Genomic DNA, 18,425 nt, shown 5'->3' with positions numbered 1-18,425 from the left:
AGGAGAGGGAGAAACAGGCTTCCCGCCAAGCAGGGAGCCTGATGTGGGGCTCGATCCCAGGACCCTGGGATCATGACCTGAGCGGAAGGCAGACGCTTAACAACTGAGCCACCCAGGCGCCCCTATGCATTTTCACAAATGTATAACACTCTCAAGATAGAGAACACTCCATCATCCCAAAAGAACACAGCCAATAGTGGTATTAACAGAAAAATATGTTTACTATACAAATTAGACTTTATATGAATAAAATCCAGAAAAGGGGAGTAGCACTTCAGAGAACATTGTCAACCACAACAATCTACATCTGTGGATACCTGAGGGCTTGCAGGAAAATTTAAACCCATGGTGGATCTTTGATGTAGAACTCTGGAGACAAGTGTGAAGCCTACTGCTCAGATCAAATGGAAGTGAAGCAGTTGGTGGTGATTTTCAGATTATTCTTGATTGCCAGGGGAAAAAATGAGGAAAACAGGCTGGGAGCACGTGTCTGTGAAGGTGTATGCTTCTACCTACCTCTCTGCAGGTGGCTGAGAAATGTGCCTAATCCTATTTCACTTCTGTATCACAAGTTTCATATAAATTAGGCCTTGGTGAATTCTAACATGAAACCATAAATGCAACAGATTCTAGGAACAGTAGTTCTCATTACTGACTTCGACATTAACAACACCAAGGAGGGTCATCTCCAACTCTAGATTTATTGTTCTATCTCACACAGGCCTCTGTTCTTAATGTAACTCTATACTCCAAATCCCAGCCATAACCAATGACAAAGAACAAAGGACAAAAGAAGAAAATAATAATTCACATGAGAATATACTGTATGATGAACTTTGCATACTCACAACTATATGGCAACTATTTAGGAAAACAGAATAGGGCTCTTCAGGCCAATGAGAAGGGAACTTTCTGATAATAAAGAAATGCAAAATATAGAAATAATAGCTAAAGCATATTGAGTACTTGCCCCCCAGGAGGACACCAGGGAAAGGAAAATATGAAACTATTACTTTTCAACAGTCCTTATAGAATTTTAAATACAAAAATTAAACTTACTTGCATATTAGAAATACACTTTCAATCACCCATGGATCCAACAGACTTCAAAATAAGAATACAAAAATATTACTAAGGAAAAATTTACTTTCTAAACTTAGGAACTCTCACTTTAAAAGTACCTACATAATTATCTCACTTCAATATCTGCTTGCAAAAGTAAGTGGAAGTCCACGGTACAGAGAATTACTTTAAGAATGAATACGTGATAAAGACCATATTAACATTTATTACATTTCTTTAATGTTGTGGATTTTCAGAAGTATTCTACATGAATTCATGTTCACAAAGCTTACCCATATTACTTATTTCTTTCCCATATAATTTTCACACTACCTTGAAAATATCTGTAAAATTATAGAGTTTTTATTTTTTAGTTCTATAGTATGAATTCAGTGAATAATCTAACCTGGTTTTTCCACGATGTGGGACAAATGGAAGATTACCTACATTGTTTACAACCAATGGAATTCTCTCCACTGACTTTTTTGGTAAGTTCTGAAGAAAACGGGCTTTCCTACATTCCGTACATTTCTGCAATTTCTCTCCAGCATGCATGAAAGACTATACAACAAATGACAGCTTTCTTACATTCCTTATTTTCACAGACTTTCTTTCACATGAGTTCTTTCATGATTTCGTAAAGAATTAACAAGACTGAAGGCTTTGCAACAAGTTTTACATTGATAAGGTTTCTCTCCAGTGTGAGTTCTTTCATGCGTTCGTAACGAACTGGGAGAAATAAATGCTTTCTTACATTTCTTACATTTATAAGGTCCATCTCCAGTGTGGATTACCATGTGTGATCGAACACCTGAGCGAAAAATGAAGCCTTTCCCACATTCCTTACATTCATAAGGCTTTTCTCCAGTGTGAGTTCTTTCATGTTTTTGAACATAATAGTGACTGCTGAAGGCCTTACCACATAGTTTACATTCATAGCGTTTGTCATCAGTATGAGATCTCTCATGTTTGCGTAAGTTACTTGAATATCTGAAGACTTTACCACATTTTGTACATTCATAGGGTTTTTCTGCACTATGTGTCTTTTCGTGTATTCTAAAGGACTGGGGACAACTGAAAGCTTTTCCACATTGCTTACATTCATATGGTTTGACTCCGGTGTGAGTTCTTTCATGAATTCGAAAGTAATTGGGACAACTGAAAGCTTTCCCACATTCCTTACACTTATAAGGTTTCTCCCCAGTATGAGTTCTTTCATGATTTCGAAGGGAACTGGGATAACGGAAAGCTTTACCACATTCCTTACATGCATGAGGCTTCCTTGCAGTATGAATTCTTCTGTGTTTTCCAAGGGACCTAAGAGAACTGAAAGCTTTACCACATTCCTTACATTCATAGGGCTTTACTCCACTGTGTGTCATTTCATGACTACGACAGTTTTTGGGACACCTGAAGGCTTTCCCACACTCTTTACATTTATAAAGTCCATCTCCACTTTGCTTGATCATGTATCTTCGAAATTTGGTAAGAGAATGCAAGGCTTTCCCACCTTCCTTACATTCATAGGGTTTCTCCCCATTATGACTTCTCTCATGTTTACGTAAATTACTTGAATAACTGAAGGTTTTACCACATTTTGTACATTCCTTAGGCTTTTTGGCACTGTGTATCCTTTCGTGTATTCGAAAGGACCTGAGACAACTGAAAGTTTTACCGCATTGCTTACATTCACTAGGTTTCTCTCCAATATGAGTCCTTTCGTGTTTACGTAAGTTGCTTGAATAACTAAAGGTTTTACTACATTTTGTACACTTGTAGGGCTTTTCCCCACTGTGTGCCCTTTCATGAATTTGAAAGTAATTGTGACAAATGAAAGCTTTCCCACAGTGTTTACATTCATAGGGCCTCTGTCCAGTGTGTGTCCTTTCATGCATTCGAATGGATTGGCGATGCTTGAAGGATTTCCCACATTCCTTACATTTATAAGGCTTCTCTTCACATTCCTGATACTCATATGGTTTGTGGCCAGTGTGAGATCTCATGTGCTTGTTAAAGGATGAATGATACATGAAGACTTGTCCACACAAAGTACATTTACGTAGTTTTATTCCAGTAGGACTTTTCTTCTTCTGATTATGATATGGAATCTGGCTGAAGATTTCTTCATACTGACTACATTCTTTACTTTTACAGAGTCTTTCTACCATTTGACTGCTGTAAAAAACGGGAAGCATATTAATAGCTTTATTATTAATGATCTTATATTTATTAATTATGACAGTGACTTTTTTACCATCTTCAAGGAAATTTAGGTTTTCTGCATATTTTGATTGAAAATGAACATACTGACAGCTTTGCAACAGGGCTCCATCTTAGCTATTATCAAAATAGTAATATTCATAAATGCTATTTCTACATGCAGTTTCCAGATATAGTTTTTCAGAAACTGTACATCTCAGTCACATGTGAGAAAAAATTTTTGGTGAAAATATCCTAAGGATCAATGAATTTAAAGCTGGGCTGATTTATTTGCTTGTTTTTTTTTTTTAAGATTTTTTAAAAATTTATTTGACAGAGACAGTGACAGTGAGAGAGGGAACACAAGCAGGGGGAGTGGGAGAGGGAGAAGCAGGCATCCCGCCGAGCAGGGAGCCCGACATGGGGCTCGATCCCAGGACCCTGGGATCATGACCCGAGCTGAAGGCAGACGCCTAATGACTGAGCCACCCAGGTGCCCCTATATGCTTGTTTTTAAAATTTCGTGACATCTCTAGATTCTCTAATGAAACCTTGTTTTCTTATGCGAATGCTACTCACCTTAGATCTGTCCCATGATTTTCATTCTGATCTTCCCTGTCATGGATTTCCCATTTTTCTTCTGAAATACACACTAGGAAAAAGCAGTATAAATTATAAAAATTTATAGAAAAATTGTTAGAATTCTAGGTTCATGAGTTGTGACCATGGCAGGTTTATTAATAAAAATATTCCCTTTCCATTTTTTTCTCTTGAAATAGCAAGTTACACTGGATCTCTAATTGATTTAGTAAGTAAGAATGTCGTCATCCCTACCTATTGAGGCCAGGTTCCTGAAGGTTTCCTGCATCACATCTCTGTAGAGTTTCTTCTGGGATGGATCCAGGAGAGCCCACTCCTCCATGGTGAACTTTACAGTCACATCCTCAAAGGCCACTGAGTCCTATATAATCCCATATATGTACATAGGATGGGTGAGATGGACCACTGAAGATCTATACTCAATTTTTAAGTAGTTCACATACGATTTCCAGAGCTTAAGTAACCTAGGTGGACAAAGGTATTTCTTTCCTTCCTGTTCCAAAGGTGGGGCATTGTAAGGATGATAGGGTTTTCTCACTCCTGACACCAAATATGTGGTATTTGTTCCAAAGCCACTTCTCCAATTCTGTGTCACCAAAAAGGTGTCCAACAGTTCAATTCTAACATAAGCTACCCAGAATTTAAGTCAGATTCATAGTTTAAGAAGTCAGTCCCAACACTGCCCCTATTTGTGATACCATCTACAAATGGGGAGCCAAGTTTACTATTTCGACAGCCAACTACCAATTCAGATTCCCTCCACACTCTGTCTTGTTTGTTAATTTACTGAAATGATTTTGAGAAACTTAGCAAAATGCTGTATTTACCATTACCAGTTTACTGTAAAGCATACAACGCAGGAACAGAGAAAAGTTGCAATGCATAGGACAAGTTAAGTTAGTGGTATGGGTAAGGGTAATAGAGAAGGGGGTGTGCAGAGCTCCTACCTCACTATGGACACACCAACCTCCCAGCACCTGGATGGATTCACCAATGCACAAACTGTCAGAATCCTGTCTTTAAGAATTCTGATGGAGGTTTCATTACATGGACACAATTTATTAAATCATTGGCCATTGGTGATTAACTCAGTTTCCAGCCCCTGTCCTATACCCAGAAGCTGGGAGCTGCAGCTCAACATTCTAAACATTTAATCAAAGCTTGCTATTTCAGGGGGCACCTGGGTGGCTCAGTTGGTTAAGCGTCTGCGTTTGGCTCAGGTCATGATCCCAGGGTCCTGGGATCTAGCCCCACTCAGGCTCCCTGCTCAGTGGGGAGTCTGCTTCTCCCTCTCCCTCTGCGCCTCCCCCTGCTCCTCCTCTCTCTCTCTCCCTCTCAAATAAATAAATAAATAAATAAATCTTAAAAAAAAAACAAAAAAACTTGCTATTTCAGGTATCCAAAACCCCATCATAAAAGCTACCTAGTAAGTGGCCAAGAGTTGCCTCATTAAACAAAACACACTCTTTCACCATTAACACTCAAGTAATCTCAAGAATTCAAAAGGATTTTGCTAGGAACTGAGGACACTTACCATATATCTTTCTCATCATATCACAGTAGGTCAAGCCCAGGGACAAGGGCCCACTAAAAGATTGAGAGCAAATCACTGAGGTAAGAGAATACCTCCCCACTGACCCCACGTACCTCTACATCAACTGGGATGTTATTTAATATAAGTGCACTATTCTGAAAAAACTACATGCTTTCTGGTAACCTTAGGATGAAGGCAAGAATGTCCCCTTTTACTACACTTAGATGACATTATACTGGAATTCTTAGCTAATGCATTCAGACAAGGGGAATAAAAGGTAAATAATGAAAAATCAAAGGTATACATTTGGGGAAGCAAGAAATAAAACTGTCTTTGGGGGCGCCTGGGTGGCTCAGTCATTAAGCATCTGCCTTCAGCTCAGGTCATGATCCCAGGATCCTGGGATCGAGCCCTGCATCAGGATCCCTGCTTAGCAGGAAGCCTGCTTCTCCCTCTCCCACTCCCCCTGCTTGCGTTCCTGCTCTCAGTGTGTCCGTCTTTGTCAAATAAATAAATAAAATCTTTAAAAAAAAATAAAAAAATAAAACTGTCTTTGTATCATGACAAGACTGTCAATTGAGAAAATGTCAAAAAAATCCCAAATAACAAAGAAAACCCCATGAACCAAGAGGTAAAAAAAAAAAAAGATAAAAAGCTAGGGGAGCCTGGGTGGCTCAGTTGGCTGAGTGTCCATCCAACTCTTGGTTTCGGCTCAGGTTGTGATCACAGGGTCATGGGATCAGGCCCGTGGGGCTCCACTCTCAGCAGGGAGCCTGCTTTTCTCCCTCTACCCCTTCTCTCCCCTTGCTTGCACTCTCTCTCTCTCTAAAATAAATAAATCTTTCTAAAAAATAAATTTAAAAAGTTAAGGGGCACCTGGGTGGCTCAGTCAGTTAGGTGTCCGGCTTCAGCTCGGGTCATGATCCCAGGGTCCTGGGATCAAGCCCCACATCAGGTCCCCCGCTCAGCAGGAAGTCAGCTTCTCCTTTTCCCTCTGCCCTTCCCCCTACTTGTGCTCTCTCATGTGTGCATTCTCTCTCTCAAATAAATAAATAAATAAAATATTTTCTAAAAAAAGTTAATATTGGGGTGCCTGGCTGGCTCAGTTAGTAGAGTGTGCAACACTTGATCTTAGGGTAGTGAGTTCAAGCCCCACATTGGGCATGGGGCCTACTTCAAAAAATTAAAAATAAATATGTAAAAAGTTGGGGTGCCTGGGTGGCTCAGTTGGTTAAATGTCTGCCTTTGGCTCAGGTCATGATCCCAGGGTCCTGGGATGAAGCCCCGCATCAGGCTCCTTGCTCACTGGAGAGCCTGCTTCTCCCTCTCCCTCTGCCTGCCGCTCCCCCTGTGCTCTCTCTCTCTCTCTGTCAAATGGATAAATGAAATCTTTAAAAAAATATATATATATATATAAAGTTAATACTGAAAAGGCAATTGCTTTCCTACAGATCTACACAAATATAGTGAACTCATCTTTGACAAAGAACCAAAGGTAACTCAATGGAAACAGTCTTTTCAACAAATAATGTCAAAAAGCTGGACATCCACATGCAAAAAAAGTTTTAAATCTACAGACTTTACACCCTTCACAAAAATTAACTCAAATTTGATCACAGATCTTAGTGTAGACTGTATAATTTCAACACTCCTAAAAGATAAAATAGGAGAAAATCCTTGTGATATGGTATTTGATGATTAATTTCTTTAAAAAACGAAAAAAGTTTTCATTACAATGAAAAACTACTCAGTGAAACAGAAGTGAACAGAATGAAAACACAAGCCATAGTCTGGCAGAAAATCTTTTGAAATCACTTATCTGATAAAGGACTGGTATTGAACACAAGCAAAATACTCTTAAAATGCAACAAAAAGAAACAATCCAAATAAAGATGGGAAAATATCTGAACGCATACCTCATCAGTGATATAGACAGTAAATAAGCACATGAAAACAATTTCAAAATCATATCTCATTAGGAAATTGCACATAAAAAGAACAATGAGATGTCACCAGTTGCTTATTAGAATGGCTAAACGTCATGAGAACATCAAACCTTCATTGCTGGTGGAAACGGAAAATGGTATACCTACTTTGGAAGAAAGGCAGTTTCTTAACACTAAGGCTACATTTACCACACTATGCAATTATGTGTTTCAAATGTACACAAATGAATTTTAAACTTATGTTCATAAAAATCCTACATGTGAATGTTTATAGGAGCTTTATGCACACTTGTCATGACTTACATGGAACCAAGATAATTTCAATAGGCAAAATGATAAAAAAAAAAAATCATTGGTATATCCACTGGATGAAATATTCTACAGTGATGAAAGAAATGAGGTTATCAAGGGAAAAGACATGAGAACATTTTAAAATCATATTCTTTTTTTTAAAAGATTTTAGTTATTTAATTGACAGAGAGAGAGAGAGAGACAGCGTGAAAAGGAACACAAGCAGGGGGAGTGGGAGAGGGAGAAGCAGGCTTCCAGCCGAGCAGGGAGTCCGATGCGGGGCTCAATCCCAGGACCCCGGGATCATGACCTGAGCCGAAGGCAGTCGCTTAACCAACTGAGCCACCCAGGTGCCCCTTTAAAATCATATTCTAGGGCGCCTGGATGGCTCAGTCGGTTAAGCGACTGCCTTCGGCTCAGGTCATGATCCTGGAGTCCCGGGATCGAGTCCCACATCGGACTCCCTGCTCAGCAGGGAGTCTGCTTCTCCCTCTGACCCTCTTCCCTCTCGTGCTCTCTATCTCTCATTCTCTCTCTCTCTAAGTAAATAAAATCTTTAAAAAAAATTTTATAAAAAATAAAATAAAATAAAATCATATTCTAAGTGAAAGAAGACAATATAACAAGTCTACACACTATGATTCCAAGCATAGGGCATTTCCCAGAAAAGAGAAAATTAAAAAGTATCAAAAGATCTTTGGTTACCTGGGCTTTGGGTGGGAGGGAGGGGTGAATGACTAGGTAGAGAACAGGAGATTTGTATTCCATAGGATACAAAAATGATGGAGACAAGTCATTTCACATTAGCTGAGGACCTGAGATTATATAACAGAGTCAACCTTAATGTATGCATGACTTTCATGCATCAAAGTTGGTTCAACAAATGTAACAAATGTATTACAATACAAGATATAAAATAGAGAACTGTGTCCAGGGTTATGTGGGAAGTCTCTATACTTTCTGATTAAGTTTCCTGTAAACCTAACTGCTCTTAAAAAAAAAGTCTACTAGGAAAAGAAAAAGACAGACGCATTAATATTCACACCTGATAACTGACCCATGACAGGCATAGACCATCTTTCAATGTATTCCAACTTATTTCAGTAAGCCATTATGGTGCTTTATGACTTCTGCACCCTGAGACTTGGAAGAGAGGAGAAACTTCCATTGAATGCCTTGTTAGAGTGTCCAGCACACTGTATTTTGAGAAGTGAGTTTGAAATGAGTGCCTTTGTTACTATCAGTACCATCCGGACTCAGACATCGATTATATGTGTCCTGGCAAGGCCTTGTATTCTGGCCTTAATATATATACAGACAAGTGTTACTGTGATTTATATTGGGGGTAATGGAGACACAGGATTCCGTTCTTTCCACCCCAGTGTGGCAACTCAGAGAATCACTCAAGACTAGTAAACAGGTGAAGATGGTGTCAATTGTCACCTCGTCTAAGATGACCGATTGATGTATGGTAAGTTGTGATGACCCTCTGGTCTGATCCTAATTCAGACATAAGAAGCAGCAGTTCTGCCTAAACTCCATTATGTACGAATGTGGTGATGTCATATCTAAAGTCTATGAACTCCCATTGCTTTTCACTCAGGTACTCCTATGGAGCTCCCCAGAGAACCCAGGGGGCTGGGAAAAGGGGGACTTCCTCCAGCACCATGGCATCTTACAAGAGACTGAGGAGAGAGTGGGCCATGCCCTCCTGTATGTGGCTATCCCAAAGTTCCAAGGTTTGCCCCATGTCTCAAGCTGGTCAAAGAGCAGCCTTCTTCAAGGCCATCATGGGTAACTCCAGGAGGCAAGAAAAGAGGTCAATGAAGCATCCAAGTGAAGAAGTCTGTGGGCACTACCAGTGCCAGTTGAAGGCAGTTTCAAGAATCTCCAGCCTTTTAAGGTATGGATACCATTTGTAATTAACAGCATAAATGGGTTCAAGTAAAATTTGTAAACAAGTATGTTACCTCTGGAACATAGCAGATGTTGTGGGTGCTGATAGAGAGAACAGCTTTTTCCTCATAATGTTAGAGAGGGAGTGGGTGTCAGATTATCAATTTCCAGTAAAATAACAAGGTTGACCAGGCGTCACATTTTATGCATGACAATGCCCTATCCACATTTTGCTAGCTCCTTTTCTCAACGTTTGCTTCTCTAGTATGTCCTCAGAGGAAGAGATCATTAATGTAATGTGGCATCTGTGTTCTCGGAGAAACCAGGATGCAGTTCAGATCTTTGCGTTCAGTGACTCTGTGGGAGGGCAAAACTGCTGAAGATCCATGAGGATAACCCAGGATAAGTGTATTGTGTCCCTTCAAGATGAAGGCCACTGCAGCTGTAAGGCTGTTGAGATAAGCATCGAACAGAATAGACCCCACCCAATCTGTGACCGCAGGATATTTACCCAGTTGTTGATTGGTTGAGTCAATAATTTCCATAAAGTTGGGGACTGGGTATAGAGGTCCACTGGGTGTGACCACAGTTACAGTTACACAGTCATAATCCACTGTAATCCACAGTTGTAATCCACTGTGAGGTGTCATTCATTTGTTCAAGGTAAAGAATAAGTCAAATTTGGCTGTTCGAAGGAGAAGCACTGGGAATAATCAACCCTTCACTAAACAGGTTTTGTATATGGCTTCAATCCTTCAAGGGCCTATGCAGTTTACACTGGGCCATATGAACCACTCTACTTAGAGGGTACGGTCCAAGAGGTCTTATTTTGTGAAGACAATTTGTAAGTGGCAAGGGCCTTATTTAATTTTAATTTATGAATCATTGGTTCAGAGCCTCCTAGATCACTATGGGTTATTTTAGGACAGTGCTGTGACCATGGAGAATTTCAGGACCATAGTTCTGACGGTCAAGAAGAAACAGCTGTGCTGTTTGCCCCCTATATCCTATTCAGTGACCCGTGAGACCATCAGGGGTACCGTGCTTAAATGTAGTGGGATCCTAGGTATAACTATAATTTGAGACCTAGTATTGACTAATTGTTTAATGGTTTCTGAGTTAATGAATTACATCAGATAGCAAAATTAATCCAGAACTTATGTTCTATAGGCTGAAAGCTGAGCAGTGCATTCTTATCTGTTGTATAAATTCTTTTTGTTGTATAAATTCTTTTTGTACATTTTGGATTTCCAATTCGGTTAAATTGTGGTCCTTTGTTTCAGTATTTTATCTATTAGTTCCATCCTTGAGTATCCCTCTTTTCTCTGTCCCTGGATATACTTTGGGAGGGGGGTGCCTCTCTACCCTGGTATTTATAAAGGGTTTCCTCCTAAGAGTCTCAAATCAGTGCCATCAGGGTTAGGAGCCTTCCCCGTGATAACTGGTTGTTTTAATGGGTTTAAGGACAAGGAGCTTAAGTCAGCTTTGAACTAATCCCTTTGTTGTGCCACAGGGAGCCATGGATGTTGTCCCCAAAAATCCACAGAGTCAGGATACTTCTTGCGAAAGAGGCAGGGGCAGGAGCAGCAGAGATACTCAAAGGTCCCATTCAACTATCTGGTGTTTAGAGTGTGGACTCAGCCCACCACTTATGGGCTGCCTTTCACTCTCTCTTTCTTCTTTCTCTTTTCAAATGTCTGCTCTCCCAGGAGTGACCTTTGAATGAGGCCAACTGTTTCCACAGGGTGTACAGGGGCCAACCCAGCCTCTGTCGCGGCTTCACTCTAACACAGGGAGAGAAACCAGCAAAGACACGGATGCAAGACCACTTTAAGGAGGGCCCAAGGGCCCCAATCCACCAGTCCTGCTCCCGAAAGCCTAGAAATTCTCACAACTGCCAACTTTGGTTGGCTCCATCTAAAACTGAGGCTTGCTAGGTCACCAATGCAACACAGGACAGCACAGGGCACAGCACGAGCTCCCAGCCCCCAGCAGTCCATGCCACCATCAGGCAGCGGAGCAGGTGAGCAACTTAAAGCGAGAGAAGACAGATCCATGGAAGGGTGGTCGCATGTGTACATGCTACTCATAACTACTGTTATGGCCACCTGCTGAGAATTGGTTCAGAAGTCAAGGGGGATGGCTCTGTAGCCCCCAACGACACACACAGTCACCTAGACAGTAGGAAAAGGTTTAGGACTCATATAACAGAGGTCTCAGAGCAAGGCTGCCTCTCAGGCAGTTCTGAAATGGCTTCAAAAGAATGAAGAGACTGGCTGGGTAAGGAGTTCACTGGGGTTAGGGAGTGGGGCAGGGGCAAGAGTTCTGCACACAGGCAGGGGCTTTTCTGGTTGGAATCTCCTGCCTGCTCTACAGGAGAGACCACCCAGGCTTTCTCATCGGCTTATCTAGCTGGAAACACAAGGGGTGGGGGGCGGGGGGGAGGCGAGGCTTTATCTGTCAGCACTCAAACATCCAAAAATGTAAAGTCTGACTGCTCGTTACAAGGACAAACATCAGCAAGAATAATATGCACTCACAATTGCTTGTTGGAATAGGAGGCTCAAGAAATTATCAAAACTGTGTACTTGGTGGTGGCTGGGCTTAACAGTGCTGGAAGGAACTAGGATATGTTCACGGTGATTTTCTTAGGTTACACTCCCTATCTTACAAATTTATTTTAAAAATATATATAAATTTGGGGTGCCTGGGTGGCTCAGTCAGTTAAGTGTCCAACTCTTGGTTTTGGCTCAGGTTTGATCTCAGGGTCCTGGGATCTAAGCCCGCATCAGGCTCTGCGCTCAGCGTGGAGTCTGCTTGTCTCTTTCCCTCTGCTCCTTCCCTCTCTCTCTCTCTGGAATAAATAAAATCTTTAAAATATATATATGTACATATATATATATATACACACACACACATATATACACACACACATATATACAAATTTATGTACATTAAAGTAATTAACAATCTTGATTTCATTTTAACTTTGTACACAGGAAACCATTTTAAGATATAATTCCTTTAAACACTATCTGGTGTTTACCACACCAAAAGGGTAAACCATTTGTATGATTTATGAAAATTTTCAAATGTCTAACTAGCAGGACATGGGGCATCACATTTTTTCCTCCCCTATATCACACGCAGGGTATTTTCCAGGAATAAGTAGCCTATTACCTACATTAGGTGTTTGAGTTTAGCTCCTTACATGTACTGGATTTTCATATATTTACATAAGCTTTGGGCAGTTTTCCTCATATCACTTAAAACAGGAATTCAATTGCTTTAGCCTGTTGAATGTCAGCATTCTCTAGGGGCATGGACATGCGCTAATTGATCCAAAAATAAAAAATGACCTTAAGAAAACTTAATTGAGTGCCTCTCACGTCTTGAGGTTCTCCTGCCTAAAGAGAACACAACTACTTAGTTCCACAATTTTCTTGCTTTCCTCCCATTGTATCTCTCAATCAACTCACAATTTTAGAGCCCAAGTACTAAAAGAAACTAGAAGGGTGCCTGGGTGGCTCAGTTGGTTAAGCGACTGCCTTCGGCTCAGGTCATGATCCTGGAGTCCCGGGATTGAGTCCCGCATCGGGCTCCCTCCTCAGCAGGGAGTCTGCCTCTCCCTCTGACCTTCTTCCCTCTCATGCTCTCTCTCTACCATTCTCTCTCTCTCTCAATAAATAAATATCTTAAAAAAAAATAAAAGAAACTAGAGCCAAAGGGCTCAGTAACAGAACCCAAAATAAAGAAATATTAGAAGCAGCACGTATGAGCAGCCTGCTTCCCACAGGACAGAAGGAAACCCACATTCAGAAAGTTCCACATTCGCAGGCGCCTGGGTGGCTCAGTTGGTTGAATGACTGCCTTCAGCTCAGGTCATGATCCCGGAGTCCTGGGATCGAGTCCCGCATCGGGCTCCTGGCTCAGCGGGGAACCTGCGTCTCCCTCTGACCCTCTCCCCTCTCATGCTGTTTCTCTCTCTCTCCAATAAATAAAATCTTTTTTAAAAAAGAGAAAGTTCCACATTCTAGGGGCATCTGGCTGGCTCAGTGGGTAGAGCATGTGACTCCCGATCTTGGGGTCATGAGCTCAAGCCCTACCTTCTAGACACTCCTGGTGGAGATAGAAGCCCTGGAGTGGGTCAGTACATGGAAAGAATGATACGGACACCTGAGCAGCCAGAGGAATGAGCACACACCTGTAGGGGAGCCTATCCAGGAAGAAAAACTGGGCATTATATACTTCCCCTTGAAGGCTCAAAGGGGCCAGAGTTTAGAGACACATCCTGAGGCCTCTGCCTGCCACTGACATTGCTTTGCACCACCAGTGATACCTTAAATGACATAAACCCAATGTTTGAACAATCCAGCAAACCACTCAAACCCAGTGTTTATGTGAAAAGGAAGGAAAAAAATTGTAAGGCACTTTACTGGCTCAACAAGAAACCTCACAAGTATGGACTGCATTCACAAAAATAAATAAACAATAAGATGTTAATTATTGACAGGAGAACAAACTGTCTTATAAACTACTAATCATAGTTGAACACTACGGGGTCTGCAAGTCTAAGCCTTGGAAATCCATCTGAACTCATCCCCAATTAACGAACAGACCTCAGAATATCAGTAACACACTCAAGGGAGGAAAAAAGTAAAAAATAATACCTGCAGGGTAATACTAGAATTTTTTTTTTCCTGAACTCACCCCTTTCTTGACTCTTTGGAAATATTTTACTGTTTTTCACGATGTGTGGATTAAATAAATTTTTATTCATTGAAAAATTTGGACTAAAGTTAATTGAATAAATCGTTTAAAGGTGACAAACTGAGGCAGGGGCAGTGCTGACAGGAGAGATCACCCAGAAGTTTCCAAAGATGCACCTCCACCCAAAGGATTTCCCATAGGATGTCTGTGCCCAGGAAAGATCCTGGGAGGAGGGGCACAAGGATTTCATACAACGTTGTTCCAGAGGATTATTCGCTACTTTTCTCTTCCGTAAAATATCCAGGAACAAAAACTAAACCCGTTTAAAAACGCCATCCATTGACAGCGGGAAAAAAAAAAAAAGATAAATAATTGAAATACTGGGTCTTTCTGAAATGCACCATGAAGGACGAATAGTTCCTAGTGACGCTGTGAACTCTACGGAGATGGGAAGTGGGCCAGGAGGGATCTGGAAATTTACGCAACGACTGCCAGTCCTAGGGAGAGCTGGGCGCGGGGTGGACGGGGGCGAGGGTGCCGCGACAGGATCGTGGATTTCACTTAGTTTCCCACAATTTTGGAAAACTCAGGAGAAAATGGGTCCCCTCGCAAGAGAAAGGAGGGAATGGAGACCCCGCAGACCATGGCACCTCCCGCGCACGAACTCCAGAGAGCCAGTCACGATCGTCCCCTGTCACCGGGGGTCACCGCACAATCTGGGGAGACGCGGAGCTGCGGGCGCAGAGCTGTCCACGGACTCGAGGGCCGAAGCTGCCGCGCGCAGGGACGGGACAGGACGCCGGGGTCCCGGCTGCCGGTCCAGCCCCCACGCCGCGCGCCGGAGGGGACTGAGGTCGGAGCGGCGCCACCGACGGACTCGAGTCACAGACTCCGAGTTGTCCGCGGGGAGGCCAGCTCGCGCCACGGCCATCTCCGGCCGGTTCCAACCAGCACTCCGCCTCCCTCTCTGGGAGGCCGGGCCTGCACACTCACCATTTCTAGCTTTCCTGGGTCTCCCGACGTTCTACCTACGATTTCGGGGAAGGGACAGGTCTAAGCAAGACAGAATCCCGGGCAGAGCGAGGTGGAAGTTTCAAGCGCAGGGAAGCCGCGATCCCAACAATGGCGAGAGCCAGAAGCCTCCTGCTGAGTGCCTGCGGAGCGTCGCCCCACCCACCTGCCCTGACGTCTCCCCTGATTGGACAGGTTGCGAGACCCACCCTCCCTCCCTCGGGAGTGACAGCTGGCCAGAGGCGAGGTGTCTGTAGAACACCAATTTATTAAACTCGTTCTCTCCAGCGATTTTTACATTGGAGGGTAATGCTGAGGGGCCGCTCGTGGAACTGCGACCCTTCTTTACAAATACAGACCTTTAAGAGTCACCTGGTTCCATTTTGATCTTTGACTATTGACAGCGTTGGGTGTCCTATTGCCTTCCAAGCATTTGGCTGTGGTGGAAAGTTGGAACCCCAGTCCCAGCTGGGTGCAGGGATTTTTCTAAAACTAACCACAAGTTGTAAAATGTATTGACTAAATTCTCAGGTATACGTTTTACACTGAAAGGAAATTTATTTCAGATCACTGTTTGAATGTATCCTTAGAGAACCGTGCTAGATAAAAGGTTATAAAACCTGTAATTTGATTACTGTTCGGACTGATATAACCAGAAACAAGAAAAGGTTATATAAATATGGGATGTTCTTGGAAAGTATTAATGTGCTTAAGAGATTGGATTGTAAAGCTCTTTTTTAAAATTTTATTTTATTATGTTATGTTAATCACCATACATCATTAGTTTTTGATGTAGTGTTCCATGATTCATTGTTTGCATATAACACCCAGTGCTCCACGCAGAATGTGCCCTCTTTAATACCCATCACCCGGCTAACCCATCCCCCCCCACCCCCCTTGGATTGCAAAACTCTTAATGCATTTTCCACTTATTTGAACAATTTTGGAGGGAGCATTTTTTTAAATCATTTTACTTTGTTATTTTTTTCATCATGATAAATGTACTCTTTTATCCCCATCCCCTATTTCCCCAATGCCCTTACCCATCTTCCCTCTGGTAACCATCAATTTGTTCTTAATACTGAAGAGTTTGTTTCTTGGTTTGTCTTTCTCTCTTTTTTTCCTTTGCTTGTTTGTTTTGTTTATTAAATTCCACATATAAATGAAATAATATGGTATTTGTCTTTCTCTGACTGACTTATTTCACTTGGCATCATATTCTCTAGCTTCATCTATGTTGTTGCAAATGGCAAGATTTCATTCCTTTTTATGGCTAAGTAATAGTCCATGATATATATACCACTTCGTCTTTATCAATTCGTTTATTGATGGACACTTGGACTTCTTCCAGAGTTTCACTATTGTAAATAATGCCATTTAAACATAGAGGTGCATGTACTCCTTTGAATTAGTGTTTTTGTATTTTTGGGTAAATACCCAGTAGTGTGATTCCTGCATTGTAGGGTAGTTCTCTTTTTAATTTTTGAGGAACTCCATACTGTTTTCCAGAGTGTGTGCAAGTGATGAGGGGGGCAGAAGAAAAGGGAAAGAGAGAATCCCAAGCAGACTCTGTGCTGAGTGTAGAGCCTGACATGGGGCTCGATCGCATGACCCTGAGACCATGACCTGAGCTGTAATCAAGAGGTAGATGCTCAGTGAACTGAGCCACCCAGGTGTCCCTCTATATTCTTGATACAAGTACTTTTCAGTTATATTATTTGCAAAATTTTCTTTCATTCTGTGGGTTGTGTGTTCATTCTCTTAAACTTTTTACTTTTAAGGGTGGTAATATACACATTCTATAAAATCTTATCCATTTTTAAGTATAGAGTTCAGTAGTGTGAACACACTGTGAAACTAGTCTCCAGAACTGTTTTCATCTTGCAAAACTGAAACTCTATACATATTAAACAACAAATCCCTATTGCCCTGTGCCCCTAACCCCTGAGAACCACCATTCTTCTCTCTGTCTCTATGAATTTGATTACTCTAGGCACCTCAAAAAATGGAATCATACAGTTTTTGTCCTTTTTTGACTGGCTTGTTTCACTTAGCATAATGTCCTCAAGGTTCACCCATGGTGTAGCATGTATCAGAATTTAATTTCTTTTTTTTTAAAGATTTTTATTTATTTATTCATGAGAGACAGAGAGAGAGAGAGGCAGAGGGAGAAGCAGGCTCCCAAGGAGCAGGGAGCCCAATGCGGGACTCAATCCCAGGACTCTGGGATCATGACCTGAGCCGAAGGCTGATGCTTAACCATCTGAGCTACCCAGGTGCCCAGAATTTCATTTCTTTTTAAAGCTGAGTAATATTTTGCTGTATGTGTATACCATATTTTGTTTATCCATTCATCTTTGATGGACACCGGGTTGCTTCCACCTTATGGCTACTGTAAAATAATGCTCTTGCAAACACAAGTGAACAAATATCTATTTGAGTCCATGTTTTGAGTTCTTCTGGGTATATACTCAGAAGTGGAATTGCTGGATCACATGATAACACTCTGTAAATTAAAAAACAAACAAACAAACACCTGCCATACTATTTTCCACAACGGCAGCATGAGGTTACATTCCTACCAGAAGTGTATAAGTAGAAACAAGTGAGAATGGGGAGAATACTTCACACTCATTTTGTGAACCCACAAACCTGATCCAGCAATACATAAAATTCTACACCATGACTAAGTAGGATACATTCCAGGGATGAAAGCTTGGGTTAATAACTCAAAGTCCATTAATGTAATAATGAAGGATATTGATAGAGTAAAAAACAAAATAGCAAGATCTCAGTAACCTCAGAGAAAATAAGTGACAAAATGCAATATGCTTTTATGATTAAAGCACTCAGCATACTAGGAATAAAAGGAAATTAACTAACCTCATTAAGACCATCTATGGAAAACCCAAACTAATATTATTTTTAGTTGTGAAAGACTGGATGTATTCCCCTGAAGTAAGGAACAAAGCAAAGATATCTGCTCTTGCCATTTATATTCCAGATGTACTGGATATTTTAGCTAAAACTATTATGCAGGAAAAAGAAACAAATGCATTAAGGTTGGTTAGGATGTAAAACTATACCTACTCCCCACTGAGGTATCTTGTTTCTAGAAAACTCTAAAAAATCCACTAACAACAACAACAAAAAAACCTCTTAAAGCTGATAATTGA

At 41.3% G+C, this 18,425-nt stretch overlaps 1 protein-coding gene across 1 annotated transcript; it reads right to left on the bottom strand.

Moving 5' to 3' along the window:
* Positions 1-1,346: 1,346 nt before the first annotated feature.
* LOC114197621 (uncharacterized) lies at positions 1,347-15,360 on the bottom strand. Its single transcript, XM_028088684.2, has 4 exons — positions 15,232-15,360; positions 4,096-4,222; positions 3,841-3,913; positions 1,347-3,237 (listed from the first exon to the last, which is right to left on the bottom strand). Exons 1-4 carry the CDS (start codon positions 15,232-15,234, stop codon positions 1,662-1,664), a joined length of 1,779 nt encoding a protein of 592 aa, XP_027944485.2. The 5' UTR covers positions 15,235-15,360; the 3' UTR covers positions 1,347-1,661.
* Between the last annotated feature and the right edge of the window lie 3,065 nt (positions 15,361-18,425).

This window comes from Eumetopias jubatus, unplaced genomic scaffold (genome assembly GCF_037043125.1).
Source record: "Eumetopias jubatus isolate StellerSeaLion01/CBP00866 unplaced genomic scaffold, mEumJub1_p1.0 scaffold_1, whole genome shotgun sequence".
NCBI classification, from domain to species: Eukaryota; Metazoa; Chordata; class Mammalia; order Carnivora; family Otariidae; genus Eumetopias; species Eumetopias jubatus.
The sequence above is the reverse complement of the archived record's forward strand: the minus strand, read 5'-3'. Positions and strand labels throughout refer to the sequence as shown.

Bases quoted from the DNA above. Each gene is read 5' to 3' on its own strand.
- LOC114197621 (XM_028088684.2), bottom strand. The intron at 3,914-4,095 runs GTAGGGATGACG...GCTTTTTCCTAG, and splicing joins CAGGAACCTGGCCTCAATAG to TGTGTATTTCAGAAGAAAAA. The intron at 3,238-3,840 runs GTGAGTAGCATT...CGTTTTTTACAG, and splicing joins AATCATGGGACAGATCTAAG to CAGTCAAATGGTAGAAAGAC.